General features: G+C 44.5%; 6 protein-coding genes across 7 annotated transcripts; 1 reads left to right on the top strand and 5 right to left on the bottom strand.

The window, feature by feature from the left end:
• Nucleotides 1-2,150: 2,150 nt before the first annotated feature.
• On the bottom strand, nt 2,151-5,496 carry zgc:110699 (uncharacterized protein LOC325371 homolog). 2 transcript variants are annotated; one of them, XM_068719632.1, is made up of 8 exons: nt 5,457-5,496; nt 5,172-5,277; nt 4,203-4,259; nt 4,047-4,120; nt 3,792-3,930; nt 3,224-3,317; nt 3,016-3,087; nt 2,151-2,802 (listed from the first exon to the last, which is right to left on the bottom strand). In XM_068719632.1, the coding sequence occupies exons 2-8, from the start codon at nt 5,221-5,223 to the stop codon at nt 2,694-2,696; spliced, it is 597 nt and encodes a 198-aa protein (XP_068575733.1). In that variant the 5' UTR covers nt 5,224-5,277; nt 5,457-5,496; the 3' UTR covers nt 2,151-2,693. The 2 variants fall into 2 exon arrangements, with proteins under 2 accessions (XP_068575733.1, XP_068575732.1); XM_068719631.1 differs by having other exon boundaries at nt 5,404-5,473.
• Nucleotides 5,497-6,439: 943 nt separating this feature from the next.
• On the bottom strand, nt 6,440-11,922 carry LOC137879081 (NADH-ubiquinone oxidoreductase 75 kDa subunit, mitochondrial-like). The gene is made up of 19 exons (XM_068719654.1): nt 11,833-11,922; nt 10,768-10,844; nt 10,580-10,671; nt 10,297-10,404; nt 10,065-10,141; nt 9,885-9,966; nt 9,668-9,798; nt 9,376-9,561; nt 9,126-9,260; nt 8,866-8,980; nt 8,614-8,759; nt 8,390-8,518; nt 8,150-8,279; nt 7,859-8,019; nt 7,495-7,649; nt 7,227-7,402; nt 7,003-7,137; nt 6,833-6,905; nt 6,440-6,735 (listed from the first exon to the last, which is right to left on the bottom strand). The coding sequence occupies exons 2-19, from the start codon at nt 10,838-10,840 to the stop codon at nt 6,644-6,646; spliced, it is 2,196 nt and encodes a 731-aa protein (XP_068575755.1). The 5' UTR covers nt 10,841-10,844; nt 11,833-11,922; the 3' UTR covers nt 6,440-6,643.
• A 230-nt stretch (nt 11,923-12,152) lies between these two features.
• On the top strand, nt 12,153-15,205 carry unc50 (unc-50 homolog (C. elegans)). The gene is made up of 6 exons (XM_068719513.1): nt 12,153-12,260; nt 13,050-13,321; nt 13,405-13,525; nt 13,671-13,810; nt 14,005-14,112; nt 14,527-15,205. Exons 2-6 carry the CDS (start codon nt 13,054-13,056, stop codon nt 14,661-14,663), a joined length of 774 nt encoding a protein of 257 aa, XP_068575614.1. The 5' UTR covers nt 12,153-12,260; nt 13,050-13,053; the 3' UTR covers nt 14,664-15,205.
• A 239-nt stretch (nt 15,206-15,444) lies between these two features.
• LOC137879018 (nucleoside hydrolase-like) lies at nt 15,445-17,731 on the bottom strand. Its single transcript, XM_068719582.1, has 7 exons — nt 17,387-17,731; nt 17,132-17,311; nt 16,772-16,883; nt 16,506-16,642; nt 16,332-16,409; nt 16,115-16,231; nt 15,445-16,031 (listed from the first exon to the last, which is right to left on the bottom strand). Exons 1-7 carry the CDS (start codon nt 17,573-17,575, stop codon nt 15,879-15,881), a joined length of 966 nt encoding a protein of 321 aa, XP_068575683.1. The 5' UTR covers nt 17,576-17,731; the 3' UTR covers nt 15,445-15,878.
• A 454-nt stretch (nt 17,732-18,185) lies between these two features.
• LOC137879017 (inosine-uridine preferring nucleoside hydrolase-like) lies at nt 18,186-21,279 on the bottom strand. The gene is made up of 8 exons (XM_068719581.1): nt 21,191-21,279; nt 19,853-20,033; nt 19,524-19,703; nt 19,321-19,432; nt 19,005-19,141; nt 18,753-18,830; nt 18,522-18,638; nt 18,186-18,438 (listed from the first exon to the last, which is right to left on the bottom strand). The coding sequence occupies exons 1-8, from the start codon at nt 21,229-21,231 to the stop codon at nt 18,286-18,288; spliced, it is 999 nt and encodes a 332-aa protein (XP_068575682.1). The 5' UTR covers nt 21,232-21,279; the 3' UTR covers nt 18,186-18,285.
• Nucleotides 21,280-21,928: 649 nt separating this feature from the next.
• LOC137879019 (pyrimidine-specific ribonucleoside hydrolase RihA-like) lies at nt 21,929-24,970 on the bottom strand. The gene is made up of 8 exons (XM_068719583.1): nt 24,894-24,970; nt 23,941-24,131; nt 23,661-23,840; nt 23,250-23,361; nt 22,996-23,132; nt 22,799-22,876; nt 22,240-22,356; nt 21,929-22,156 (listed from the first exon to the last, which is right to left on the bottom strand). The coding sequence occupies exons 2-8, from the start codon at nt 24,121-24,123 to the stop codon at nt 22,004-22,006; spliced, it is 960 nt and encodes a 319-aa protein (XP_068575684.1). The 5' UTR covers nt 24,124-24,131; nt 24,894-24,970; the 3' UTR covers nt 21,929-22,003.
• Nucleotides 24,971-25,695: the final 725 nt, after the last annotated feature.

The following is a 25,695-nucleotide window of genomic DNA, read 5'->3' as shown; positions in this document are numbered from 1 at the left end:
CACAGTTTTCAGGAGACAACCCCTGTAACGTGTGATGCGCTACAAGCCGATGTACACAAAGTATGTTTCAAAACATTCAATAAAGTCTTGGTAAAAGTTTTGTATAAAATAAGAAAAGCACTTAACATGCTAATTGTGCCTTATTGATAGATAGTTAATAAGATCATTGGGTTGTATTTATGACGCTGTGCTGAATGGAAACAAACAGCTGCCATTGATCATTGCAGTGGCATTTATCACATGACAAGGTAAATAACTGTTGACCTAACTTTGTATGTGAATTGATAATTCAGGATTAGAGCAGTAAATTAGATTAATGTATTTATTTCAAATTAATCTGATTTGCAAAAACATATAGGAATCCGAAAGCTTTAGCTCTCTCGTCATCTGTTGATGCAGGTTGTGACAGGCAGCTCTCTGATTGGCTCCCGGTCTGATGATGCAGGTATGACTCATCTTCTATTCTGAGCCAAAGAGGGGACTCTGGGTTTTGACCTTTCGTCTCCTTGGGGACCTGCCGTGATGTCATCACCTCTCCAAACATCCACTGTTGTTGTCATCGTCGGTCCGTCTGTCTCCGTCTGGCTGTCTCATCGAATCCAATCAGGTTTGATGGCATCACAAACAAGCAGCAGGGCATCGAGGTGGAGGACACGCCGTTCATGTCTGTGTGTTTGAGTAAATGAAAGGTTCACTCCCCAAACGCTAAGAGAAAATTACTTGTAGTCCCCACATCGTCTCTTCCTCTCACTCCCTGTGCTGACCTTACTAAGAAGCTGGAGCGTATTCACTGTAGCGCCCACTCATGTTGGTGAATACAAATTCAAACTTTGATATTTATGACTTCTGTTCCCAAGTCTGTTAATATTAAACCTGAGCTGAGCTGACCCCCATCAACCGTCCAACTTATCCCCTCACCTGAAATAAAGCTAGCGCCATTAGGACTGAGGTATACAGAGAAATAGCTCAATGAACCAGCATACAAAACCAACAGATTAACAAACAAACACACCCTGATTCGCTTTTGTCGGAGCATTCAACGTCATCTCATGGTCTTCTCTGGGGAAAAAAGCTATTAAGGGAGACCTTGAGTCAAACTAATGCTAATATATTCCTATTTTAATGCAAATGTGATTCAATCTATCATTCTGGGGAGCATTTACAAACGTATCTTTTGTTGTATGCATTTAAGGACTTTTTGAAAATATTTTTAACCTGGTAAAAATAAATTACAAATATCTTCTTCTTATTTCTTTTTGAAAAACTGTTGGCTAATACTACAATTTACTACTAAATACTGCTACAAGGAACTTTCATTAAGAATATAAATAGCTGATGGTCTTATTTGCTTATAGTCATACAGAGGCGTCGGTATTATTTAGACTGTTTCATAAGTCACGGTTGCTTTAGCAACACCTGTGGTGACCGGTGGTAACAGCAGCTGTGTTTTAATAACACGCGGGAAAGGCGGACCCTGCCAGTGTCAATAACAACTACAATATGGCAACACAATCACAGAATCCAAATACATAGAAAGCTTAAAATAGTAACAATAATTGGGTCCGGTATAAATAACTTTCGAGCCATAAATATGTAACTCTTCACATTTTCATCCTCTGTGTTAGAGCCCATTGGGGTTCTGAGGTTGGTTGGTGGCAGTTGGGTGGAGTAGTTGATGTATAATAAACGGTTGTGGGGTTGGACAGCAGGAGTAAGCACACAGTCAATTTTCCCATAATGCCTTTACAAGTGGCTGGAGCCAGAGCAGTGTGTATAAACAGAGCAGTCAGACTGAGCAGCTCTCTTTTTCTTACAGACACGATGCCAAAGACGCCCAGTGCTTTGATCCCAGTTTTATTCGCTGTGTTGCTTTTTACCTCTGTCTCTTTATTTTTTTTTTATCAGATGTCCCTCGCTGATCATAAAGTTCAGAGTGATCGATGAGGAGAGAGAGACATAGAGGGGAACACAGACTGTAATCAAAGCCAGCTTCATTCTTTACACGCAGTTACGTCATCGACACACTCCTACAACAAGGGCAAGTTTAACTGCTTCACTCACCGACTGATGCCTGGTTCATCCGCGGGTTAGAGGCTTGTATTCTTGTGCATGAAGTTGACTATACAGACACCCAAACATGACACCCATACTTGATTCCTTATCATTTTATTCAAAGCACAAGTGCCTCAATCTGCTGCTATGTCGGCATATATTCTTCTGGGAAGATGTTGGATCTCACAGATTGTGAGTCAGCTTATTCCATATCAAACTAGACAAGGGGTATTCATACACCTTTAGACAAACAGTGTATTTGACGTCCTGTGACGAGTCTGCACCAGATGAAATGACTGTACCGCCCTCTACTGGAGAATAAAACAAAAGTCACTTTCTGACATGTGAATAGCAGCTCTCAGTGTGTACAGATGATTGCTTTTACAGTAGTGAGCACATGTTGACGGTAAATAATGCATGTGACAGCTGTTTAATCAGACTGTAATAAGAGAAAAATGTATCTATTTGTAAATGGCAACTTTAGTTGGTCACACCCATGTGCTCTTGTTCCCAGAGTTTGTATGTTCGGCAAGTTTAGCCGTTGTAGTTTAGCTATTGTAGTGCTGATATCATGAAATCCGTGAAAACTGCAGTGTCAGTTTCCCAAATGTCCCACTGGGTGAATTGTTCGTTTGCTGCGGTCACCACTGCATGGTCTTAGACCGGGTCAGTTTCCTGGTCAGAGCGTGGCGAACAGTCAGCATGTAGGAGCGGCGGTCCGGCAGAGGACGCTGCTGGTCCAACACCAGCCTGACGGACACACGAAACAAAACATCACCACCAACTGCTGATTAGACAACACATGCAACAGGTGGACGTCTTCTCAAGACTGCAGATAACATATGAGAGGCTGGTAAATGTACAGTACCTCCCATTTGACTGTTCACCTGTGTGGATTTATAGTAAATTAAAATAACAACAATGCTATCGGTCAAGGAATTGATATATGAGATTGTTGTATACCTGATGAGCTGAAACACGGCTGCTTCCACAGCTAAAACTGCTTCTGCCACCGACAGCTCCCTGAAGCCGCACCTACACACACACACACACACACACACACACACACACACACACACACACATAATCAGAGGCATATGCACACACTAATTAATTCAAATCAATATTCAGTACTGTGTAGATTTTTGATTTTTGCTAAATTTGCACCCACCTTAAATCCTTGGCCAGTCTCTGTCCTTCCTCTGTTGTCACCTCCCTGCCGATTTCCAGGTCCGCCTTATTCGCTACCAGCACTGTAGGTACAACTGACACACACACACACACACACACACACACACACACACACAGGAATATAGTGACAATAAACCGGCAGGATGATGCTATGGCATGCAGGGGTTACCTACAGATCACAGGATGGCCTACCATACATGGACTATATGTGTGTGTGTGTGTGTGTGTGTGTGTGTGTGTGTGTGTGTGTGTGTGACAATAGACAGATGTCAGCTGGAGTTAGAGCAGAGTCTCACTGGACTTTAAGAGCAAACACAGTGAGCAGATTGTTCCTCTTGAGATCACACTGCTGGTTCAGTAGTACACCAGCTGCTTCATTTGTCTCTTTGTCGTCCTTAACACAAATATACAGTCGTGACTCGTGACGCTGACATTATATACTGTGTGAAAACACACTGGAGAGCTCAGACAATTTTACTGTCAGACCATCTGATGTCACAGATACTGGACTGGTTTAGGACTTGATGACGATAACGACGGCTCCGTACCCAGACTCTGTTTGGTTTGCTCGATGAGCTTCTTGAGTCGCGGGACGTCCTGGAAGCTGAGGCGCTGCGTGATGGAGTAGAGCAGCAGGAAGCCGTCTGCCCAGCGGATGGACGACTCCAGAGACGCCACAGAGCTCTCCTGGAGGAGAAAACGTGTTGGAGACACTGAGAAATGTCAAACCTCATAATATTAGGAATAGTTACACATTTTGGTAAATGGGCTTCTTTCCTTTCCAAACAGAAGCCAACATTTACCTTATAAGCTATATCCAAAATCTCCAGATCAACAGCTTCCTGGTCCAGCGCCCGACTGCATCTGTAGGTCACCTCTGTGGTACCAAAACACACATTTTACTCCTTTCATCCAGTCAGTAACAACATGGTCATGTTATTTCTGCAATACATATTTACCCTTTTTACGGTCGTATTCACCAATGAAGCGCTTGGTTATGAAACGAACACACAGCGCTGGAGACACAAGACAGACACAAACAGAGTGAACTGCCAGACGCACACACTAACTAATAATCCCCTTCCACACACACACACACACACACACACACACACGTTTGCATCTGATCTGCAGCCTACGGTAAGTTGTGGCATCCCTGCTTTGAAAATTATCCTCTTAGTAATGCTACCTGCCTTGTTTAAACAAATGCAGGAGTGCTTTCTGTGTGTTTGGGTGGACGGGGTCTGGACGGTTTGTTTGACGTCTGCGTCTGTGTTTGAGGGTTCTCTGTGTTTCCTTCTGGCAGCACACATTAGCAGGTTATTTAGGCCTGTTTATTTGAGCCTTTACAGCTGAAGAAAGAGCGATGAGTTGGCATTTAAAGGAATTAAAGCTTGTTGTCCACCTCTGTCACGTCCTTGCAGATATATTTGATATTAATATTATAATAGTCTAAATGCGATGTAATGATAATATACTGTATAAAACGTTTGTTCGAGGTCCTGTTGTAACCTTCAGTTTACTCGTTCTTTCGTTTTATTGGAGGAAAACAAGTCACTTACGTCACGTATTAAATTATGCAAAATGAGCACACCAGTTTATAATGAAATCATGCCTCATGCATGAACACAAAGCAATTTCTCTGATCTATTTTCCCACCATGAGAAGATTTGACAAAAGCCAGAAGACAGAGACGGTGGGGTCAACGCTAGACCTGTGCAAGCTTTCCATATTTAGGCAAAATCTTTGAGACCGTGACCAAAATGTAACCCTAAACTTAACCTCTTTGATTTGCCAAAAATGTGAAAAAAACACGACCATGTGTCCAAACTAAGCTACTGTTACATAATCCAAAATGTGCACACGCTTATCCATCCTGTCTCTCTCTTTTCTGCATATTAATGTTGGTCTGTAGTTTGTAAACTTACCTGTTTTCCCAGTGTTCTGAGCTCCCAGAATGAGGAGTTTAACTGGAACCATCTTCCTGTTGGGTCCAGTTATCAGTCTGCCGTCTGTCCCCGCATGAGGAAACCCCTTCAGAGACGAAAAGAGGAGGAAGAGTCGACTTTTAAGTCAGAATACAAAAACAATATCTGTAAAAAGACAAATGCACAGCTGAAAAAGTAGTACTGCTACACTACAGGTTGCAATAATACTGACCTGTATGTAGAAATAACTTCCAGAAATGGAGAGGTGTGTAATAATGAACTCACTGTGTTCAGTCTCAGACAGAGAGCAGACAGGGAATGAAGAGATGGGACTGTCTTCTCTCTGCTTCTGTTTAGTTCCAAGCTCTCTCTCCCTCTCTCTCTTTTTGGGAGCAGTATATGACAAGAGCCATTTGTCTGGAGGAACTTTGTCCAAATCCACCAATGACCCATTCTGGATCTTCAGGACACATTTTAACTATTTTTTAATCACAATCATTCCCCAAAGGCTTGCCATAAACCCCGAGCTGAACTTGCTGACAGTTAAAATCGGCCCCCAAATCCCTAATTTTACTTCCACTTCGCCACAGCGGATTTGAGGCTCTCTGAATGTTCACACACGGCTCAGTTTCAAGTGAGCGGTTGTTTACCTGACCGAAATCGGAGAGTGCATCTCTTGCTCATTCTTTTCTTGGAAGTATTTTAATGAGTTGAAGCAGTTCAAGTACTTTGAAGTTCAAAAGAACTCATTTGACGTTTTGGGAAACGGTGCTCGTGGTTTGGTGTCATTCCTCTCATTTCCCAAAATTAACTACAACTTGTATTAATGAACGGGATCCGTCCTGAACTCATTGCTGAAACTTGTACTTAAGGTTTGTCTTTTACACGAGAGCTCCAAAACAAACAGCCCAAAGCAAACGGCTCGTCTTAATTATTTACTTTTCTCATGCAGTGGCCGTGGTCCAACCTCTGGATCCTGCAAAGACCGCCTTCTGCGAGAAGCCAGATTTGAGCACATTTCATAGGAGAGTATTTTGGCAAACGCTGCCTGGAAAGATCTGACTTTTTAACGTGTGAGATAACGCTAGGTTAGGGTTTTGTTTTCAGGTTGAAGGGGCAGAAGTTAAGAGGCCGCAACTTTAAATATATAAAAATACGTTATACTGCACTGAAAAATACCATTACTATGAGACTCTTATGATGTACAAAAAGAAAAAACACAAGCAGCAGGCTGATTTATCAACAAATGAAAACCACTCAAACTGGAGTAAAGACATCTGTAAGATTTTATTCATATTTCATACATTTTCTTTTAATACGCTTTTCAACAAAGCTTGTTCACAGGAGTGAAAACGACTGAACTGTATGGTACAAGCATCGAGGACAACTTTAAATTAGGGAGCAACACTGAGTTTGTCGGAGACGTCGTGTTGTTTGAGCGGAGGAGGGAGAGTCGTACTGTGTGTGAAGGTTCAGCAGACCGACGGCTCATCGACAGCGGCGGCTCCTTCTGTTACGGCTTTGACGCATTTGGCCATCGTCTGAGAGGCCCTGCTGATAGAGTCTGGACACAGAGAGGGACGGGGATAAGAAGATCATGTTTCATTTCTATGCCTTTTCTATTTTCTGCTTGTGTTTCCTCCGTTTAAAAACACACTTACCTGTCATGTAGAAGTCCTTTGCCGTTAGCTGAAGTGGCACCAGAGGAGTTGCTATGAGGTCGTGGGTCACAGCCTGAGAAGGATCAGAGACGGATTAATTTCGGTGTTCTTTCCTCGGCATCATAGCAGAGTGAGTCTGTGGATGTTCATGTGTGTGTGTGGGTGTGTACCTGAGCGAGCTCGTTGGCCTGTTTGAAGTAGTTCGCCTCCTCTACGTCGTCGTAACGGACCAGATTGGGAGAGACCTCGGCTAGTCTGGATCGGACCTCCTCCAGAGAGTCGTAGTGCAGCGTCACGCCGGCCAGCTGTAAAAACAACAACAACATCACTTTTAAAACAGCCGCGCCCTTTTTGGTCAGATTTGGATGCGACATGCGAGTGACCTCCTGCTTACTTCGGATACGGCCCTGATGATCTTCCAGTCCTCTCTGGCCATTCCAGGAGCGGTGACAGCCACCCGGGTGTGCTGGCTCCGGCCTTCGGTGTTGACGTATGTGGCGTTCTTCTCCGTGTACGCAGCACCGGGAAGGATGATGTCTGCCATCGGTGCTCCTACGTCCCCATGGTGACCTGGAGGGGTTGAAAAAGGATCTTTAAAATATATATCCGCACGCTCGTGGTTACCACCGGTCGTGGGAGCGCTTTGTGCCGCGAGTGCGTACCTTGGTAGATGATGAGGCTGTCTTTGGGCAGGTCGGCTCTGGTGATGCAGCCGGCGTCGGCTCCCAGCAGGAACAGCACTTTGGGGGGGTTTGCCCGGATGGCGTCCACTCCGGCCTTGTAGCCCAGGTCCAACGCAGCCACCTGACTGGCCACTCTGCTCACACACACACACACACACACACACACACACACACACACACACACACACACACACACACACACACACACACACACACACACACACACACACACACACACACACACACACACCAAAGGTGAGCAGGAATCATCTACTGCACCTCACTAATAGAGGCTGGTCAAGTTTTAAATCTCATCAAAAATAAGAGGATTGCCATGTTGTACCTGTGCAGGACGTTGAGGACCTTCCACCCCTCCTCCACTCCACTGCTGGTTCTGGCGTTCTGAGCGATGAGGGAGACGGCGCTCAAGATGGCGGCTCCGTCTTCTCTCTGCAGAGCGCCGCTACCCACCACCACCACCGGACGCTTAGCGGCTGACAAGACCTGGAGGCGGGGAGAGGAGAGGAAGGTTTCAAGTGAAAGATGCCGGAAAAGAAAAGTCCCATCAGTTCATGAATCGGCATCAAAGCTCCCGCCGTTGTGCTCCACGTCAGATTGCGTACGAGTCCATTACCTGGCAGAAGGGGTGTGTGCCGTCTGCCAGCTCCTTCAGCACCGAAGTCTCCTCTCCCAGATGGTCGTAGGAGAAACTCAGATCAACATTGTGACCCACCATGGCAACACGCAGCTCATTGTGGAGCCAGCTGACACGGGGAGAGGAGGAACAGAGACACGATTACATCACTTTGACTTTATCCGGTAAAAAGACCAACAACGAACTGTTTCCAGGAAACAAAAACAACAATGAGTTTACCTCTTGCGGATGCGGGCGTTGAACAGCGGGGCTTCGTAGCGCGGGTTGGTTCCCACGAGCAGCAGCAGGTCGCAGTCCTCGATGCCGGCGATGCGAGAGTTCAACAGGTAGTTGGAGCGCAGGTCGGTGCTGCGGGGAGAGAAAGGAGTTTGTCTGCCGCTCAGCTAAAGACGCCGCGGGGGACTCTGTACGCTACATACTTTTAACTTCAAAGCAGGTCTTACCCGGCCCCCGACATGGGGAAGACCTCCTCGGTGCAGAGGTTTTCTGAGTTGAGTCTGTTGAGGAGGTCTTTGAGGGACACCAGAGCTTCAGCGTCAGCCATCCCTCCGACAATGGCCGCCACCTCACTGCCCTGCACACTCTGCAGCTACGCACACACAACACAAACATATTTATACATACAGACTTAAATATGACGATACAACCAAAACGTCTCATCGGGCCGATTCAAAGCAGAAGAAAAGGAGACTTACTGCTCCAGCAACGCGAGAAAGAGCGTCCTCCCAGGTGGTCGGGGTCAGCTGACCTGAATCGCTCTTCACCATTGGTTGGGTCAACCTCTGTCTCTTCAAACCATCATATGCAAACCTGAGGACACACGTTCTCTCTCTTTAAACAAGCTCGCAACACATCGGATGTTTCCGGCATGTATTTTTACAGACAGCGTATCTAGTGAGACTGGTTTCATTCCTTTAAATCAGGCAGAAAGAGGTTTCCCGGGCCTTTAAGTCACCTGGTCTTGTCAGAGATCCATTCTTCGTTAATGTCTTCGTTCAGCCTGGGCATCACCCTCATCACCTCCCCTCCTCTTGTGCTCACCAGGATGTTACTGCCCACAGCGTCCAGCACATCAATCGACTCGGTTTTCCTGCAAAAGACGGCATGAGATGAAGCTAAAGAAACCGGTACGACTGGACTGAATGAACTTCAAACGGAAGGAACCGTCTGGTCTTTGATAGCGACAGCATCCGATCCCGTCCTACCTGGTCTCCCACGGCCGTGCGGTGAAAGCGTAGGGTTTGGAGGTGAGCGCTCCGACGGGACAGACATCGATAACGTTGCCCGACAGCTCCGACATGAACATCTTCTCCACGTACGTCCCGATCTGCAGGTTGTTCCCTCTTCCTGTCGTTCCCAGGTCTTCAACACCCGCGATCTCACTGGCAAAACTGCAAAAGAAAAACAGGAATCCATGACCGTGCTGTGAGAGGATGTCACATATTACACCACTGCGATTCTTATACTATTCCCTGGGGATGTTTCCGATGCTCTTACCGGACGCAGCGCGTGCACTGGATGCAGCGGGTCATGATGGTTTTGATGAGCGGCCCGATGTTCTTGTCCTCCACCGCTCTCTTCCCTTCTGTGAAACGACTGCGGTCTGAACCAAACTGCATGGACTGATCCTGAGAAGGCAGCAGAGTTAACACAGTAGAAAACAGTGAAAACAGTAGTTTGGTAGATATATATGTATATAACGATCCACAGTTACCTGGAGGTCACACTCTCCTCCCTGATCACAAATGGGACAGTCCAGCGGGTGGTTGGCCAACAGGAACTCCATCACTCCCTCTCTGATGAGACACACACACACACACACACACGTTCATCAAGCAAGTTTCAACTGTTTATCTTCTTAGTTTGACTCACATGTGAATATTTGAATTTGTACCTGGCCTTGCGTGTCTTCTCTGAGTTGGTGAGGATGTTCCAGCCCTTCATGACGGGCATGGCACAGGCTGCTACCGGCTGAGGAGCAAACACACTCGTCAATTAGACAGCAGTACTGCAAGCATTTACAGCTATTTATAGTCTAATGTTTAAAACTCTTCAATTGAATTCATTGTCAGCCAAATGCCTGCTTAAGTGTTCTGCCTATTGACCAATCACATTCGCGTGGTTACCTTCGGCGCTTTCTCAATCTCCACCAGACACATGCGACAGTTTCCCGCCACTGAGAGCCGCTCATGGTAGCAGAACCTGGGGATCTGGACTCCTGCCTTCTCACAGGCCTGATGGGGAAAAGAAACGGTGGAGATGAGGCATTCTTAAAAGATCAAATTATGCAGACCAATATACAAAACAGGCTGATTGGCCTACTGGTAACTACATAAACACAAGATAATACAGTATACAATATGAAACATCTGTGCATGTTTGCAGTAAAATAATCTTGATGTTTCTTACCTGCAGCACAGTAGTTCCAGGCGCCACCTCCAGTGGTTTCCCGTCTACAAACACCTCCACCATGTTGCTGGCAGCACGCACCGAAGTACGCACTGTTTGTGGAAATACAAAAGGTAATATTTATTTTAGATTAAATGAAACCTGGCGAATGAAATGTATCTTATAATATATTCTGTTCTGAGTCTTACCAGTGCTGGAGGGAGCCAGGCTGCTCTTAGCAGCTCCGGCTAAAGCCCGGCCGACGTGTGGCAGTCGCAACATGACTCTGAGAGGAAAACAGAAAGAAAGCCTTGAATTAATGAGCTAACTTTAATCTGATACGAAGTATTTTTAAGTATTTTCTTGCAGATTAGATTTCTGTTGATCAAATACTATTGACTACTTGTTTCAGCCCAACACACAACTAGTATGAGTGTGTTGAAAAAGTAAGAAAGTAAGAAAACATGGCTGCCAGATGTTTTTTGTCAAGCAGTCATAATCTCTGTTCTGCAGAAAATATGCAGTGCTCTTAAAATGTTTGTACATCTCTTGAAGTTATTGCACAACACTATTTTAAGATGAAATGTCTGGGATCCAGAATATGTTTTCTGTTTGAACAAAATAACTATTTTTTCAAAGAAGAGGTTGTAAAATTCCATAAAAATTGGCAGTATGCAAAATTAGTACTGCCCTTCCTTTATTAGGGCAAGAAATTATGTCAATACATTATCATATACTGCTTAAGATTTCAAATATTCTGGGTTGAAGTCTTGAATTTTAAGAAGAAAAAAAAAAATCATGCCCCAATTTCCAAAAATGTATATTGGACACTTCCACTTCAGTTTATTTTTAAGATTACGAGTCTCAAAGACGACTTTCAAGTTGAATCAGAGTCTAAACAGCTCAGTGCCAGCTAGCTTAATAGCTGTCATTGTCAACAACAAATGATGGTGTCACTAAAACATGTAGTTAACGTTTCAAGGAGTTAACGCACAGAGAAATTTGGAAACATATGGCCATAACTAACTACATGCATGTATGTATATACGACTTATCAGCTTATGTGTACAGGAGAAGACTCATGTAACATGGACCTTCCAATGCTTACAGGCTAGCAGCGTTAGCTAAGAGCACTCAAGGACACGGGCATTGCAATGTTGTCGGAGGGTTACAGTGGGTAATGAGGTCAAACACGTTAATTTCCTCTGGTTTTGCAATTAAATAACAAAGAGAGTAAAACGTGCATAAGTGCATAATGTGATTCTGATTCTTACCTTTTCGCTATTTGGCCTTCTTGACCAGAACAGCGGTGATCTGAGTCGTACTACCAGTCAAATAGCTATGGCGTAATTAGCGGAAGCAGCGGTGTCCTACTTCCGTTAAAAAAAAATTCACAATAAAAGTAACATATCCACCTTCTCAATATGAAACTAACCATATCTAATACTTTACTTTAGTTGTGTTGTATTAGTTTAAACCGTGTATAGTGTTACATCACTGAAGGAGAGCCTCTTTTTTCAATCTTTTATTTTGTACTAAAGGCGGTCCTCTCATTTTTAGACTACATTTCCCATGGTGCACCGGCGGATACCGGAAGTATCTACGTGTTCATTTTCGCGACAGTTCAGGAAGAGCCTACAAATAGCTACATAAACGAGCCAGAGTTGGGGCTTTCTCCTACTAAGGAGTACAGCAAAAACAGGTGAATATTACCCAGAGTAAATACGTTTAGTTGTTTAACTATTACCAAATAGTTACTGCTGCGTTTACTAAGTATTTTACAAATAAAACTGACCAGGCCTTCTTATCTTATTAAACTAGTTAGCAACAAGCTAACATTGTCTGCTAGGAAACACAACGTCAACCAACACAACATTGATATGTCAGTGCTTGTTTTGAGTACAACGCATATTGCGCAGTAAATAAACAGTGTATTTGGTTTATTTAGGATAGAAAATATGCATAATTTAGACGTTTTTAATGTAACATAGATCATATGTAGCAAAGGTTAGCGATAGCGTCCTCTGTTTCTGTGTTGTCATTTTTAACAAGAGGTTTATTGTGGCATTATAGAAGCTGTACTTTTTTACCAAAAACCCTTTATCCTAAATCTACTGTTTATAGCCCTCACACCACAGATAACATATTTTATGCTTTTAAGTTTAAAAACTGCATGTAAAGTTTTAGAAATGAATGACTTTATGTCTTTAATTATCAAATTACAGTTATTGTGGTTTCATATGTATCCCTGTAGACTGGAAGCTTTACACGAGACTAAGGTTCAAAATGAGAGTGATGCATCAGGTTCTAAAGAGCATTTTAACCCCCAGATGTTGCATGATACAGTGCACATCAGTTTAGTTGCATTGGTTTATCAGCATGTCGTTTAAGATCAGAGCGCTGAACCTCCTCAGGATGTGTGCAGCACTTCAGCCTGTCCTCTCCTTCCCCACTTGTCCTTACCTCCTTTTCCCTGTCATGTGATTCTCAGCACCATGTTGCCGACCACCTCACCGAACAGCAATGGCGCCCTCGGTTCGAGCGACTCCGCGCGTCACACGGCAGGCTTCAAGCGCTATAAGTACCTGCGACGGCTGCTCCATTTCAAACAGATGGACTTTGACTTCGCCTTGTGGCAAATGCTTTACTTGTTCACGTCGCCGCAGAGAGTCTACCGCAACTTCCACTACAGGAAACAGACCAAGGACCAGTGGGCCAGGGACGACCCGGCTTTCCTGGTCCTGCTCGGCATCTGGCTGTGCGGTAAGTCTGCGATCGGTGAAGCGCTGGATCCAGATGTTGTCACTGTGCTGCGATGACTCAACGCTCCCTCTGTTCCTCCGCAGTGTCAACAGTAGGCTTTGGGCTGGTGCTGGACATGGGAGTGGTGGAGACTCTGAAGCTGCTGCTGTGGGTGGTCGTTGTTGACTGTATAGGAGTTGGTCTTCTCATATCAACCCTCATGTGGTGAGTAGTGGGTTTGCCTAGTTGAGTAATTGCGGGGCATGTTTTTGTGTGTACGTAATTCTAGTTTGTACAGCTAATGTTCAAATCAAACTCTTACATAGACCTCTGACTGCATCTGAAATAGTATGTGTTCTGTCTTTTCCAGGGTTATCAGCAACAAGTACCTGTTGAAGAATCCCACCAGAAACTTTGATGTGGAGTGGGGCTACGCATTCGATGTTCACCTCAATGCCTTCTACCCTCTTCTAGTCATCCTGCATTTCCTGCAGCTCTTCTTCATCAACCGTGAGTCGCTTGAGGCTTTTTGGGAGTTATTTCAATATGTCTGAAATAACATCTTCCAATCCAAGGCATGAAATGCTCTTTAGTACAGTTAAAAGTGCGTCTCAAGGCCACTATTCACACCAAATACCTTAAATGATACTTCTAATAATCATATGTGTATTGACCTGCCTCACAGTTTGTTTTGTGTGTTTCAGATGTTGTGATAATAAACTCCGACTGGTTCGTGGGATACTTTGTTGGGAACACTATGTGGCTGATCGCCGTCGGTTATTATCTCTACATCACGTTCTTAGGTTACAACGGTAAGTCCCGTTCATATTGAAGTACAGATTGTGTTTCATCTTCACTAAAAAGCACCAATATTGCAGCGACTAGACGGATCAGATCGGGTTGGACTTATAACTTCTGGTTCAATTCTCTTCTGTCCTTAACAAGAACTGATTCTAAACAGACATTTGCATTGTGTGCACAAATCTATTTCTAACTTAAGTTATTTATTTGACCATTCTCTGACATTTGATAGACTGAACAATTCATTTTATTGGTTGGAGTGTTTATTTCCATCTAGGGGTGAAGCAGCAGCAGCAGCAGCAGCAGCAGTCTCCGCTAAACACCGTTTCTTCCCTATAAAGCAGTAGGAATGTAGTTTCCTTTGTAGATCCGTTACGTCGGCACAAAGCGGCTGCTGATGTGTTCGTCTTGTGTTTCCCACACAGCTCTACCCTTCCTGAAGAACACCGTGGTGCTGCTCTACCCCTTCGCTCTGCTCGCGCTCGTTTACGTCCTCTCCGTCTCTCTGGGCTGGAACTTCACTCAGGGTCTCTGCTGGTTTTACAAGTACAGAGTCCAGTAGGACCGGTTTGTCTCTGAGGTTGGACTCTAGTCGGCTCCAGGCCGACTCAAAATCTGCTTCCAACTCACATCTATGTGTCAAGAATCAATTTCCAGCTTCTGTTAGTTAACATCTGGTCGGGGAGGACTCTCCGTGAACCGGGACGCTGGGCGGATTGACGCTGAGCCGGTCGACTCTCAATTGACTCCGTTCATTTTCTGTTCGGCTCTTGTGTTGAGCGCCGACGTCGGTGAACAGGGATGTGTTTGGACTCTAGTTGCAGAAAACAGGAGATACAGCTTTTATTGTTCTTTTTGTATGATTTGTAAATATTCTTGCCGGTTGTAATATATACACACAGAGGATTGTTTCTGAAGAGGAAAAATGTGCTTTGTTTCTTTGAGTTTTCTTAAAAAAAAGTCTGAGAAATAATCCTGTTTATTGAAGAGATAAAAAGGAAAGTGGAGGAACATGGGAATGACACTTTTTTTTTCACCCCCCTTTCTGTTTTTTCTTAAAGTGTACATTCCAAAGCACTTTGAATAAAAGGTTTTATTAACTCAGGTTGACTCTGTTTTACTTTCTGGAGGAAGAAATGCCTCAAAGAAGACATCGATGCCTTTGGTTCATGTTTCTCTGCCGATGTGGCATCATAGCTTAAAAGCCATTAATGTGATCCTTTGTCTTTATATTTACTATATACAGTATAACAACCATCAGCAATACTCTTCCACCCCTAACCTTCTTACAATCTTTTGTTTTTCTTAATTATAAGGAAATAGTTCAGAGACTGTACACACAGTAAGTATCAACTCATTTATTTTATTTTTCAAAAAAGAACCAGTAAACTCCATCGCAGGTAAATTCATGCATAGTTTATAAGCGGTTGATGGTTTCCAGAACAACCAATCAAAAAGCCAATTACACCTTTAATAATGGATAAAAAAAACATCCTTGAAATGAGAAAATGTGTCTCGAAGTCCATAGAATACAATAGAAAACCAGAAAAATAAGATACCTGACAGAAAATATGAAATAAGTTATTTAAAAAGGAGACGACCTCCATTCTGAGTCTTCTATCATAACTGGGAATAATCTCCCTAATGTTAAAGAGAAACAAATGCGGAAGATTAGATAGTTGTAATGAATACAAATGTTTAAAGAAAATATCAATACAAATCAGATGATCATCTGCTCCTTTTAATGTTTGTCTGGACCTGTTTAACAGACGTCGTGCTATTTCAGTGCATTCGTCAACAGCTGTTTGAACTTCTCCAAGTCGATGCTCTTCATAATGAAGACCTTGTGCTTCTTCTTCAGCAGGCCCATGTGGTCCAGGACCATCATGCCTCGGGTGTGCTTCCCCTCCAACTCCACTGTCACCGCAACCTGGAGGAGGAAGACAAGAAGTCTTTGGATATTTTTTCTAGCTAAACATGTCAGCGTCAACTGGGTGAAGGCAGCATTTTAACCTCTTCGCTCTCCGTCACCAGAGTGCTTTCGATGGCTGCAGCCAAAGCGTAGGTGTCACAGGTGTTGAACCCGGGTCCTGAGACCAGCTCCTTTTGATACCGATCAGTCTGGACCATCTGCAGTCACCAAAAAACAACAACCAGAAGACACACAAGTGACATTTTATTCTGAATTTTTTCTTTTTTCCAGTGTGTTTATGTAAAACAGCTGTCGTACCGTCCTGGTGTGGAGGGAAATCTTGTCCATGAAACGAGCCTTGTCTGTGTCCTGGGCCAGCCAAGTGTCGCAGAAAGACTGAGGGAGACAGGGTGGAAGTCAAGCATTCGTCTTTTTGCATTCCACAACACTGGTGTTACTCAAATATGTGGCTTGTTGTGGTTAATTACACACCCACGGCAGGCTGTTCCTGCAGGTGAACTCCCAGGTGGCGATGTAGGTGGGGCAGGTGTAGCGGTCCAGCACGATGTAGGCCGCCTCGGGGTCAGCCACGAAGTTGAACTCTCCACACACCGTGGTGTTACCCCTGGCTGCACACACACACACACACACACACACACACACACACACACACACACACACACCGAATACATCTCCCATCATTATCACAATGTAAAGTTAAACATATACAGTGGATGTTAACTCGCATGTTAACCTACACTCAGTGTTCCCTCCCATGATGTAGAGCGCCTTCAGGTTCTTGGAGAAGGAAGGGTTCAGTTGTGCAGCGAGGGCCAGGTTAGTGAGCGGCGCCATGGCCACCAGAGTCACCTGCAGACAGTACAAGTGAGAGAAAAACGTGAAGCGCAGTTCAACTTATTGATATATACAAATACAATTTCATAATTATTTTCGCCCTATCCAGCTGTGGTGGCTCCCTTTCGGTAAAAAGCATCAAATAAGGGTAAGTGCATAAATAACAGACTCTATATATTATACCATTTTTAGGGAAAACATGATGAAACAGTTTGATCATGTGTTATGTACAGTAGTGTCAAAGCTCTCCACCATCTCCTCACCTCTCCAGGATTTTCGTTGACAATCTTGACCAAGGCCTTCGCAGCTTTCCTCTTCTGCAGCAGCTCCAGACCCGGGGCGTCTGGATCCGGGGCGTCGCCCAAACCGTCCTTCCCGTGGAAATCCCCAGCGTGGCGTTTGCGGCCCAGCAATGGCTCCGAACAGCCTCGGTACACTGGGATCTGAGGAGCATCACAGGTTTAGCATGCGCTGGAGCCATCACTACATCATACAGCTGTGACCCGACTCCTTCTTACATCCAGTTTGTTGCAGGCTTTCAGGACACGCAGCGTGTTCTTGCAGGAGTTTTCCAAAGGTGTGTTGCCGTGGCTGCAGGTGATCGCCAGGATCTCCACGTTGGGGGCTGCGAGGGCCATCATGATGGCCTGAGCATCGTCCACCCCGGTGTCCACATCCATGACCAGCTTTATCTTGTCTCCTGCCATTCCTGTAACTTACCAGTCCAAAAGAGTTTCAGCCGGAAAGTGTGATCCTTTTCCTAAAGTCAACTGTGGAGTGAAACTTCTCTCTGCTGCACCCCGTTCCTTATACAGCAAAAACGAAAAAAGGTTATGCAACACTTAAAAAGAACATGACACCACACCACAGACATGTGGGCTGGGCATATGAGGTCGGTTGTTATTTGACAAGCAAACATGTTTGAGGGGAGTGTCTGTTGGAGTTGTACAACAGCGTTTAGTCTCCTCCTCCTCCTCCAGAAGTTTTTTATTTCAGTCTCTAAAGAGTTGCTTATTCATGCAGTAATTGGGTTATTGGGCATCTTTGACACAGATCAATTCATCTGAGGACACTTGAGGACAATTGTGTCTCATGTTTCAGTGCAACCACACATTTGTTATTTTGCTCCCTTTTGAAACCTGATAAACTTATTAGATTTCCTTTCCCCCCCCCCCCCCCTTACTGCTCTGCTAAATCACACCCTTATTTGAGTAAAAGGGAAAAACAGAGAGTGAATTTCCTGTTTTGCAAGTGAAGGCAATTTTTAGAACAGCCTGCACAAAATGAAAAAGAAAAAGACACCACAGATGCTTCAGCTGCATTTTTAAAAATGAAAACAAGAACAAAATACTGCTTTGTTCCGCTTTATTCATTATGGTGAAGCAGCGTCAGGCCCTCAGCATGTGACAGCATCATTCTACTTCAGAGAATTCATGAACATTTGCTTGAACTTCTCCAAGTCAACTTTCTTCATCACGGTGGCCTTGTGTTTCTTCTTGAGCAGGTCCATGTAGTCCAGCACCATCATGCCTCGGGTGTAGGTCCCCTGCAACTCCACTGACACTGCAACCTGGCGGAGGAACACGAGACGTTGTCGGGTAAAGATCTGAGCTGCTTTGTATTTTTAAAGACATTAAAGCGTCAGATGCTCACCTCGTCACTCTCCGTTATGAATGTGTCGTCGATGGCGGCAGCCATGGCGTAGGTGTCGCAGGAATTGAACCCCTTTCCCTCTGTGACCTCCTTCTGGTAGTCTGCTGACTGAGCTTTCTGCAGAGACAAGACATCACAAAGGTCCACGCTGTGACAGGAGATTACTTGGCACTTAAAGGCCTCTTAATTAAACCCACAATGTTAAACTCTGCTCCCACGATCTGCACATACCTTCATGGAGAGGGACGTAATATTTTTCATAAAGGCAGCCTTCTCGGTGTTTTGGCCCAGCCAGCGGTCGCAGAAAGACTGAGGGAAGAACATTACTGGTTAGTAGAACACGCCAAAGGACACTCCTGAAAGTAAACCGCCATGTGGATGTATTGCTTTCGATGTAGGAAGCATTCGAAGCTAAATCTATTAGTTCCTTTTGGGCCAAACATCCAGGAAGTCCTTTTTGAACTAGACTCTGTATGAGCTCACCCACGGCAGGCTGTTCCTGCAGCTGAACTCCCAGGGGGCGATGTAGGTGGGACAGGTGTAGCGGTCCAGCACGATGTAGGCCGCCTCGGGGTCAGCCACGAAGTTGAACTCTCCACACACCGTGGTGTTACCCCTGGCTGCGCGCGCGCGCACACACACACACACACACACACACACACACACACACACACACACACACACACACACACACACACACACACACACACACACATCGTTGTTAACCACGTGAGTGCAGAGGTGGAAATGGCAGAGACACATCTGGGCGGGTGAATTGATTTTGAGATGAATAACGCACAGTCAGTGTTTCCTCCCATGATGTAGAGCGCCTTCAGCTTCTTGTGGAAGGAAGGATCCAGTTGTATGGCGACCGCCAGGTTGGTGAGGGGCGCCACTGCAACCAGACTCACCTGAACTCAGAGAGGGAGGAGCTATAAGTAGTACTTCTTTCTTCTAGTCTAACATTGAGGGCCGTGAATTTCCTTTTTGGGTTTGCCTCACCTCTCCAGGGTTCTGGTTGACAAGCTTGATCATGGCCGGCACGCCTCTTTTCTTCTGCAGCAGCTCCAGGCCCGGAGCGTCTGGATCCGGGACGTCGCCCAAACCGTCCTTCCCGTGGTAATCCCCGGCGTGGCGTTTGCGGGCCAGCAGTGGCTCAGAACAGCCGCGGTACACTGGGATCTGAGGAGGGTGGTACATCGTGCTTGTGAAGGGGTGTGTTGCCCAATCCCAGCTGTTAATGTGAACCCCCCCCCCCTGAATCACAACTCAACCATCACCACACCTGTTGGTTGTAGCCAAAGTCGTGTATTTTAAAAACACAGACTTACGTCCAGCCGGTTGCACACTTTCAGGACACGCAGCGTGTTCCTGAGGACGTTCTCCAGGGGCGTGTTGCCGTAGCAACAGATGATCCCCAAGATCTCCACATCGGGGTCCGCGATGGCCACCATGAGGGCCTGAGCATCGTCCACCCCGATGTCTGCGTCAATGATCAGCTTCTTCTTCATCCTACAGTTTGTTCAACAACGAGAAGAGCTTAATACGTGTGATATCAGCTTATTGGTTTAGTTTCATGGCACACTACTTTACTAATGTTTGGTGCTATCAGCTGAAAAATATAGCAAAGTATCAAAGGACTCATGTCTCAGGAATGTTTGGTGAAAATCTTTGAAGGACCATTGTAATGATGGCTAAGTCTCTCTGTCTCTTTTTTAAGTTTTTGAAAAAAAAAAAAGGTTTAAGGTACAATTTTTTACATTATGATTTGAATCACTCAATTTATTTTTTCAATAAAAGTCCAATTTTTTAAAAGGTTTTAAAAAGTTTATTCAATTGTTTTTAAAGAAATTATTATTTTTTTATTTAAATGTTTTTAAATTGTCATTAAGAGGCTGCCGGGTTGTGGCGAGGTCAGTCTGAGAGATAGAGTGAAGATACCAGTAACATAAGAAATGTTATGTTGGCTTGTTTGGCTCAATCAGCTGCAGCTGTCGGATCCACATCTTAGATCCGACAGCTGCAGCTGATTCAGGCTGCTGCTGCTCCAGCTAACGCAAAGACCAACATAGAGGAACATTTTGTTCTGGCTTTCTCTTTTACGAGGATTTAAAAAAAAAAAAAAAAAAAATCATTGGAATATAAAGCAGGGAATGGTGCTGGTTATGAAGGTAGTCTGGTAGTTTTTTTTTTAACTGTTTTAATGTTTACCACAGATGAAAAGAAGCAGCGTTCAGGTTCTGTGCAGTTCACATCTTGGACACACTCCCAAGGAAACTTGAGGTTTGTTCCAAACAAAGCTTTAAATCTTGTGCCTCTGTTTTTTATTTAAGTACACTTGTGACTTTTCATTCTTGCCCTCAAGTGTGATTTCCTATTTGTCTGTTTATACAGTTTTCTTCCACTTTAGCGTAGTTTTTCTTCTTATTCTACGTGTATTTTTGTATTGACTTTATCCTGCAAATGCATTTTTGTACGAATGTAAAACACTTTGATTTACCTTGTTGTTGAAAGGTGCTACACAAATAGTCTTACCTTGCCTTCTACACAACATGATAATTTAATTTATTGAGGAAATGAAAAGTTATTCCGAGTACCAGTTTAAGGATTAGATTATGTTGACATTATGTGTAAAAACTCAGTCACACAAACAACATAAGAATCCTCACCTGGTGAGCGGAGCTTGGCCGATGTTTACTGCTGTCTGCATTGGGAGCGGCTGACCGCCTTCAAGTGAGCCGCCTTTTAAAAGCCACGGAGGCAGACAGAGGAGTTGCTAACGGGACAGAGGAAACCTCCCATCTGAATGTTAGAAGAATGTATTTTTTTGTGTTTGTTGTATTCCAAAGAAGATGAATAAACTGCCGGTGGTAGTTTGAACTTAGAAGTGAGTGTTTATTTCACAACTATGTATTTTTCTTATTAATAGATGCATTCAAAGCTGCCTCTGTAATGAGAACCAGACTGTACTACTTTAGAGGAACAACAACAAAGCAGACTGTTAGGTCTCGGGAGCATCATGCGGTAGATAGGAATCTCCCACAGGACACAGGCGGACAATCTTTTTAACTTTTTCAGTGCTGCATAACGTCCTGCATCTTCTGCAGCACAAACAACAGTCAAAAGACAAGTAATTACTAAATGTTGCAGCAGGAATCAACAGGAAACAATGCAGCTTGTGCTTTGAATCAAACTCTCTGGTGTTCAGCCAAATTGAACAGTGAGTATGAAAAACATCTGTGAATCATCTGATCTGAACATAAGCGATTGCAGACTTTTGGGTTTCAACGCATCAATAAAATGTTTCCCTTGAAATAGCTGCATGGGTGTGTTTCTCCTGCAATGTGCAAGCTATATTTTACAATGGATTAAACCCTAAAACAGGCAAAAACAAAAGTCCAAGGAGATGATTTTATGACAAAAGTCAGTTTTATTCATTATGGTGAAGCAGCGTCAGGCCCTCAGCATGTGACAGCATCATTCTACTTCAGAGAATTGACGAACATTTGCTTGAACTTCTCCAAGTCAACTTTCTTCATCACGGTGGCCTTGTGTTTCTTCTTGAGCAGGTCCATGTAGTCCAGCACCATCATGCCTCGGGTGTAGGTCCCCTGCAACTCCACTGACACTGCAACCTGGTGGAGGAACACGAGACGTTGTCGGGTAAAGATCTGAGCTGCTTTGTATTTTTAAAGACATTAAAGCGTCAGATGCTCACCTCGTCACTCTCCGTTATGAATGTGTCGTCGATGGCGGCAGCCATGGCGTAGGTGTCGCAGGAATTGAACCCTTTTCCCTCTGTGACCTCCTTCTGGTAGTCTGCTGACTGAGCTTTCTGCAGAGACAAGACGTCAGTCAGATGCCACTAGAGGGCCCCCAAACAACATCTGTAGGTTTCGCCGTAATCATGAGAATTTGGGAGTCCTACAACAAAATCTGTTATGTGATCTGTTTATGTAGTTCACTCATTGACTTTTGGGTGATTTTAGTTGCAGTAGATTAGAGTTAGTGCTGAAGGTTGGAGGAGTCATTCTTTCCCGGGGCTGCAAAAAAGGCTTGTGTCGGCCCTGGTGAACATATTTGACATTATGAGAAATCTAATTTGATCACTTCAGAGCATTTCCTTGGTGCTGTAATGGGCGGCGGTGCATAATATTCCTTTTTGAGAACATCGTTATCTGCTTGTGCCGACATGCTCTGCATTGCATTTCGAACTGTACAACCTGACAGTGAAGCACGCGACGTTATTATGTCCGTTTGTGCACCCGATCTCTTACCTTCCTCGAGAAGCACGAAATCTTCTTCATGAAGCGAGCCTTCTCTGTGTCATGAGCCAGCAACATGTCACAGAAAGACTGAGGGAGGAAATCATCATTGCATCTCTTTTCACTTGTCACTTTAAACAGAAATACTGTTGCAAATACTGTTGCAGTCACTGTTCAGATAATTGTCAATGGTTCTGTCTCAAGCTCACCCACGGCAGGCTGTTCCTGCAGGTGAACTCCCAGGGGGCGATGTAGGTGGGGCAGGTGTAGCGGTCCAGCACGATGTAGGCCGCCTCGGGGTCAGCCACGAAGTTGAACTCTCCACACACCGTGGTGTTACCCCTGGCTGCACACACACACACACACACACACACACACACACACAGTCATTATTCTCAGTACCATCAGTGCACAGAAGAGAAGAATAAAAGATTGACTATAGACTTAACAGCAGGCAACCTACATTCAGTGTTTCCCCCCATGATGTAGAGCGCCTTCAGCTTCTTGGGGAGGTTGGGGTCCAGTTGCACTGCGACGGCCAGGTTGGTGAGGGGCGCTGTGGCCACGAGAGTCACCTGCAGACAGCAGCAGAAAAGCAGCATACCTTTAGATCTTTTTATATATTTTTTGCAAAGACAAGAGAAGAAAGTAAAGTAAAAGTTTTTATCTGAAAGTAACTTACCTCATGTCTGAAAACTCATTTTCTTCAGCACATTTACAATCATCCAAAAAAATCAAGATCTTTTGATATATTCCAGATCACTTTTCAGTTCCCCACAGGCTTGTTGTGATCCAGACAGATAAACTTCCAGAAGGGTAAAGTCACAAGATAACCAGACCCCTAGCTGCCTGCTCCTCCAGGTATTTGTCTCACCTCTCCAGCGTTCTCTTTCACCATCTTGACCAAGGCCTTCGCAGCTTTCCTCTTCTGCAGCAGCTCCAGGCCGGGAGCGTCCGGATCCGGGACCTCACCCAGGCCGTCCTTCCCGTGGTAATCCCCGGCATTTATTTTATGGTTCATCAGAGGTGTTGCGCAGCCGCGATACACTGGGATCTGAGGAGTGTGATGTTTTGTGCTTAATACAGCATCATGATGTGGAGAACAACATACGTTACCCCACTTTAATCAACGTTTCAGTCAGTCACAGACTTACGTCCAGCCGGTTGCAGACTTTCAGGACACGAAGCGTGTTCTTGAGGACGTTCTCCAGGGACGTGTTGCCGTGGCAGCAGGTGATCCCCAAAATCTTCACGTTGGGGTCGGCGAGGGCCACCATGATGGCCTGAGCGTCGTCCACCCCGGTGTCCACATCCAGGATCATCAACTTATTCGCCATCCTGCGTTCTACAACAAGGAAAAAGAGACGAGAGCAAGTGTGCACACCAGCCAAAGGTATTCGTCACAACCTGGCAACCCAAAAGTTGTTCTTATTGGCTTATTTTCGGGGGCTGAGAGAACTCAAGGCGCTGCAGTTCAGGAAAGCGCATACAAATAGACCGATTCAGAAGAGAAAGAGCAAGAGGAAGCTATTTGATACGACTTGTTTTCGTGCACAGGTCTCCATCTTATTTTCTGCTCTGGTAGCATTACACACATATGCTCTGCCTGCTTGCAATATTCAGGAAGTACAGTATTCCCTGGAGGACTTTTTATACCTGCAACATTACATGAGGTTGAATGTGTTCGATGCGTTTTGTGCTTCATTAGATACAAATGTTCCCTCAGTCAGCAAGACATAATAAAGAAATAGCAAGAGAAGATTGGCATCTCAAGCGTATGAAAGACAATTGTCCTGTACTTTGGGTTTGAACAATGATTGTCTGCGCAACATGAGCGTGTAATATGAGCAACATGTCATTAGGCGTGGCGGGGTTCGAGGAGTTTTATGAAACACGCTCCAAAGATTTCATGCAGAGCCTTTTAAGCGATTCAAAACGGATTAAAAAGTTGCAATTAAACATTTTAAGCATCAACGACAGATTTTTCAGGATTCTTTTTTTTTTTTAAGGTCACCCTCAAAGTGCTTGACTCATGCTCATCTACACACCTTTCAAAGTCTGCGGTTTGTAAATGGTCTGAAATGACAGTAAAATGTAAAATCCTCACCTGGTGAGCAGTTCCTGATGTCTACTGATGTCTTTGCTGAGGCTGGAGAGGCTGACTGCCCTCACCTGAAGATTCTCCTTTTAAAGGAACATGTAAATAACGAGAGGCGGAGATGAAGTAAAACTCCACCTGAGCCGCGTCTCCTCACCTGTAGACACACCTACCAGCCTGTGTAATGGTTCTTTGCGCCCTTTCAGAGTGCATGAATTAACCATCAGTGGCAGTTTCTTATTTGTCACTTTACTTGAATGTATTTTCCATATAAGAAAAAGCAAAAGAAAGCCGACTGAATAAAGACATTGAGGGATTAAAGACGTAAAGCTTGTAAAATGTAATTTACTTTTACTTTAATTTGTTTTTAAAGTCATAGTAGAATTTTGTGTTCTTGTGTTCTGAAAGAGGTCGGGCGGTTAATGTAAAAAATAATGTCTAACAGATTATTTGGCAACAACAGATGCAGGATCCACACTTGTATTCTCTAGGCCTTAATTTGACTTAATAATGGTAATAGTATGTTCTTACCAGAGGCAAGAGAGGACTTGAATATCTAGTTGTATTGCTCTTTACGTTACTCTATTTAGCACCCTGCAGTCTTTTTTTAGCCAAGACATTATAGAAGTAGTTGTCGTTGCCAACTCCTCCTCTGGCTCATCATTCCTGGGACCCGCATCATGTTCTTGCAGCGATAGTGCAAGTCTTCTCTGTTATCTCAAAGCATGTCGTTACAGGTTAAAGAACACAAATCAAACCTGTAACCAAACTGGCGCTGCGTGGCCTCAGTGACTGCACGAAATGCAGAACA

The sequence above is a fragment of the Cebidichthys violaceus genome, unplaced genomic scaffold (assembly GCF_023349555.1).
Source record: "Cebidichthys violaceus isolate CVI_PGR_0920_01 unplaced genomic scaffold, fCebVio1.0.p SCAF_24, whole genome shotgun sequence".
NCBI classification, from domain to species: domain Eukaryota; kingdom Metazoa; phylum Chordata; class Actinopteri; order Perciformes; family Stichaeidae; genus Cebidichthys; species Cebidichthys violaceus.
The sequence above is the reverse complement of the archived record's forward strand: the minus strand, read 5'-3'. Positions and strand labels throughout refer to the sequence as shown.

Bases quoted from the DNA above. Each gene is read 5' to 3' on its own strand.
- zgc:110699 (XM_068719632.1), bottom strand. From the start codon at position 5,223: ATGGTTCCAGTTAAACTCCTCATTCTGGGAGCTCAGAACACTGGGAAA. The intron at 4,121-4,202 runs GTAAATATGTAT...TTGGTACCACAG, and splicing joins TGAATACGACCGTAAAAAGG to AGGTGACCTACAGATGCAGT. The intron at 3,931-4,046 runs GTAAATGTTGGC...TTTCTCCTCCAG, and splicing joins TTTTGGATATAGCTTATAAG to GAGAGCTCTGTGGCGTCTCT.
- LOC137879081 (XM_068719654.1), bottom strand. From the start codon at position 10,840: ATGTTGCGACTGCCACACGTCGGCCGGGCTTTAGCCGGAGCTGCTAAG. The intron at 10,405-10,579 runs GTAAGAAACATC...TTTCCCCATCAG, and splicing joins CTGGAACTACTGTGCTGCAG to GCCTGTGAGAAGGCAGGAGT. The intron at 8,760-8,865 runs GTAAGTCTCCTT...GTGTGTGCGTAG, and splicing joins TTTCTCGCGTTGCTGGAGCA to CTGCAGAGTGTGCAGGGCAG.
- unc50 (XM_068719513.1), top strand. From the start codon at position 13,054: ATGTTGCCGACCACCTCACCGAACAGCAATGGCGCCCTCGGTTCGAGC. The intron at 13,322-13,404 runs GTAAGTCTGCGA...GTTCCTCCGCAG, and splicing joins GCTCGGCATCTGGCTGTGCG to TGTCAACAGTAGGCTTTGGG. The intron at 13,526-13,670 runs GTGAGTAGTGGG...TGTCTTTTCCAG, and splicing joins CTCATATCAACCCTCATGTG to GGTTATCAGCAACAAGTACC.
- LOC137879018 (XM_068719582.1), bottom strand. From the start codon at position 17,575: ATGGCAGGAGACAAGATAAAGCTGGTCATGGATGTGGACACCGGGGTG. The intron at 17,312-17,386 runs GTAAGAAGGAGT...GATGCTCCTCAG, and splicing joins AAGCCTGCAACAAACTGGAT to ATCCCAGTGTACCGAGGCTG. The intron at 16,643-16,771 runs GTAGGTTAACAT...GTGTGTGTGCAG, and splicing joins CATGGGAGGGAACACTGAGT to CCAGGGGTAACACCACGGTG.
- LOC137879017 (XM_068719581.1), bottom strand. From the start codon at position 21,231: ATGCAGACAGCAGTAAACATCGGCCAAGCTCCGCTCACCAG. The intron at 19,704-19,852 runs GTAAGTCTGTGT...CACCCTCCTCAG, and splicing joins AAGTGTGCAACCGGCTGGAC to ATCCCAGTGTACCGCGGCTG. The intron at 19,433-19,523 runs GTGAGGCAAACC...CTCTGAGTTCAG, and splicing joins TCAACCAGAACCCTGGAGAG to GTGAGTCTGGTTGCAGTGGC.
- LOC137879019 (XM_068719583.1), bottom strand. From the start codon at position 24,123: ATGGCGAATAAGTTGATGATCCTGGATGTGGACACCGGGGTGGACGAC. The intron at 23,362-23,660 runs GTGAGACAAATA...TGCTGTCTGCAG, and splicing joins TGAAAGAGAACGCTGGAGAG to GTGACTCTCGTGGCCACAGC. The intron at 22,157-22,239 runs GTGAGCATCTGA...TTCCTCCACCAG, and splicing joins TCATAACGGAGAGTGACGAG to GTTGCAGTGTCAGTGGAGTT.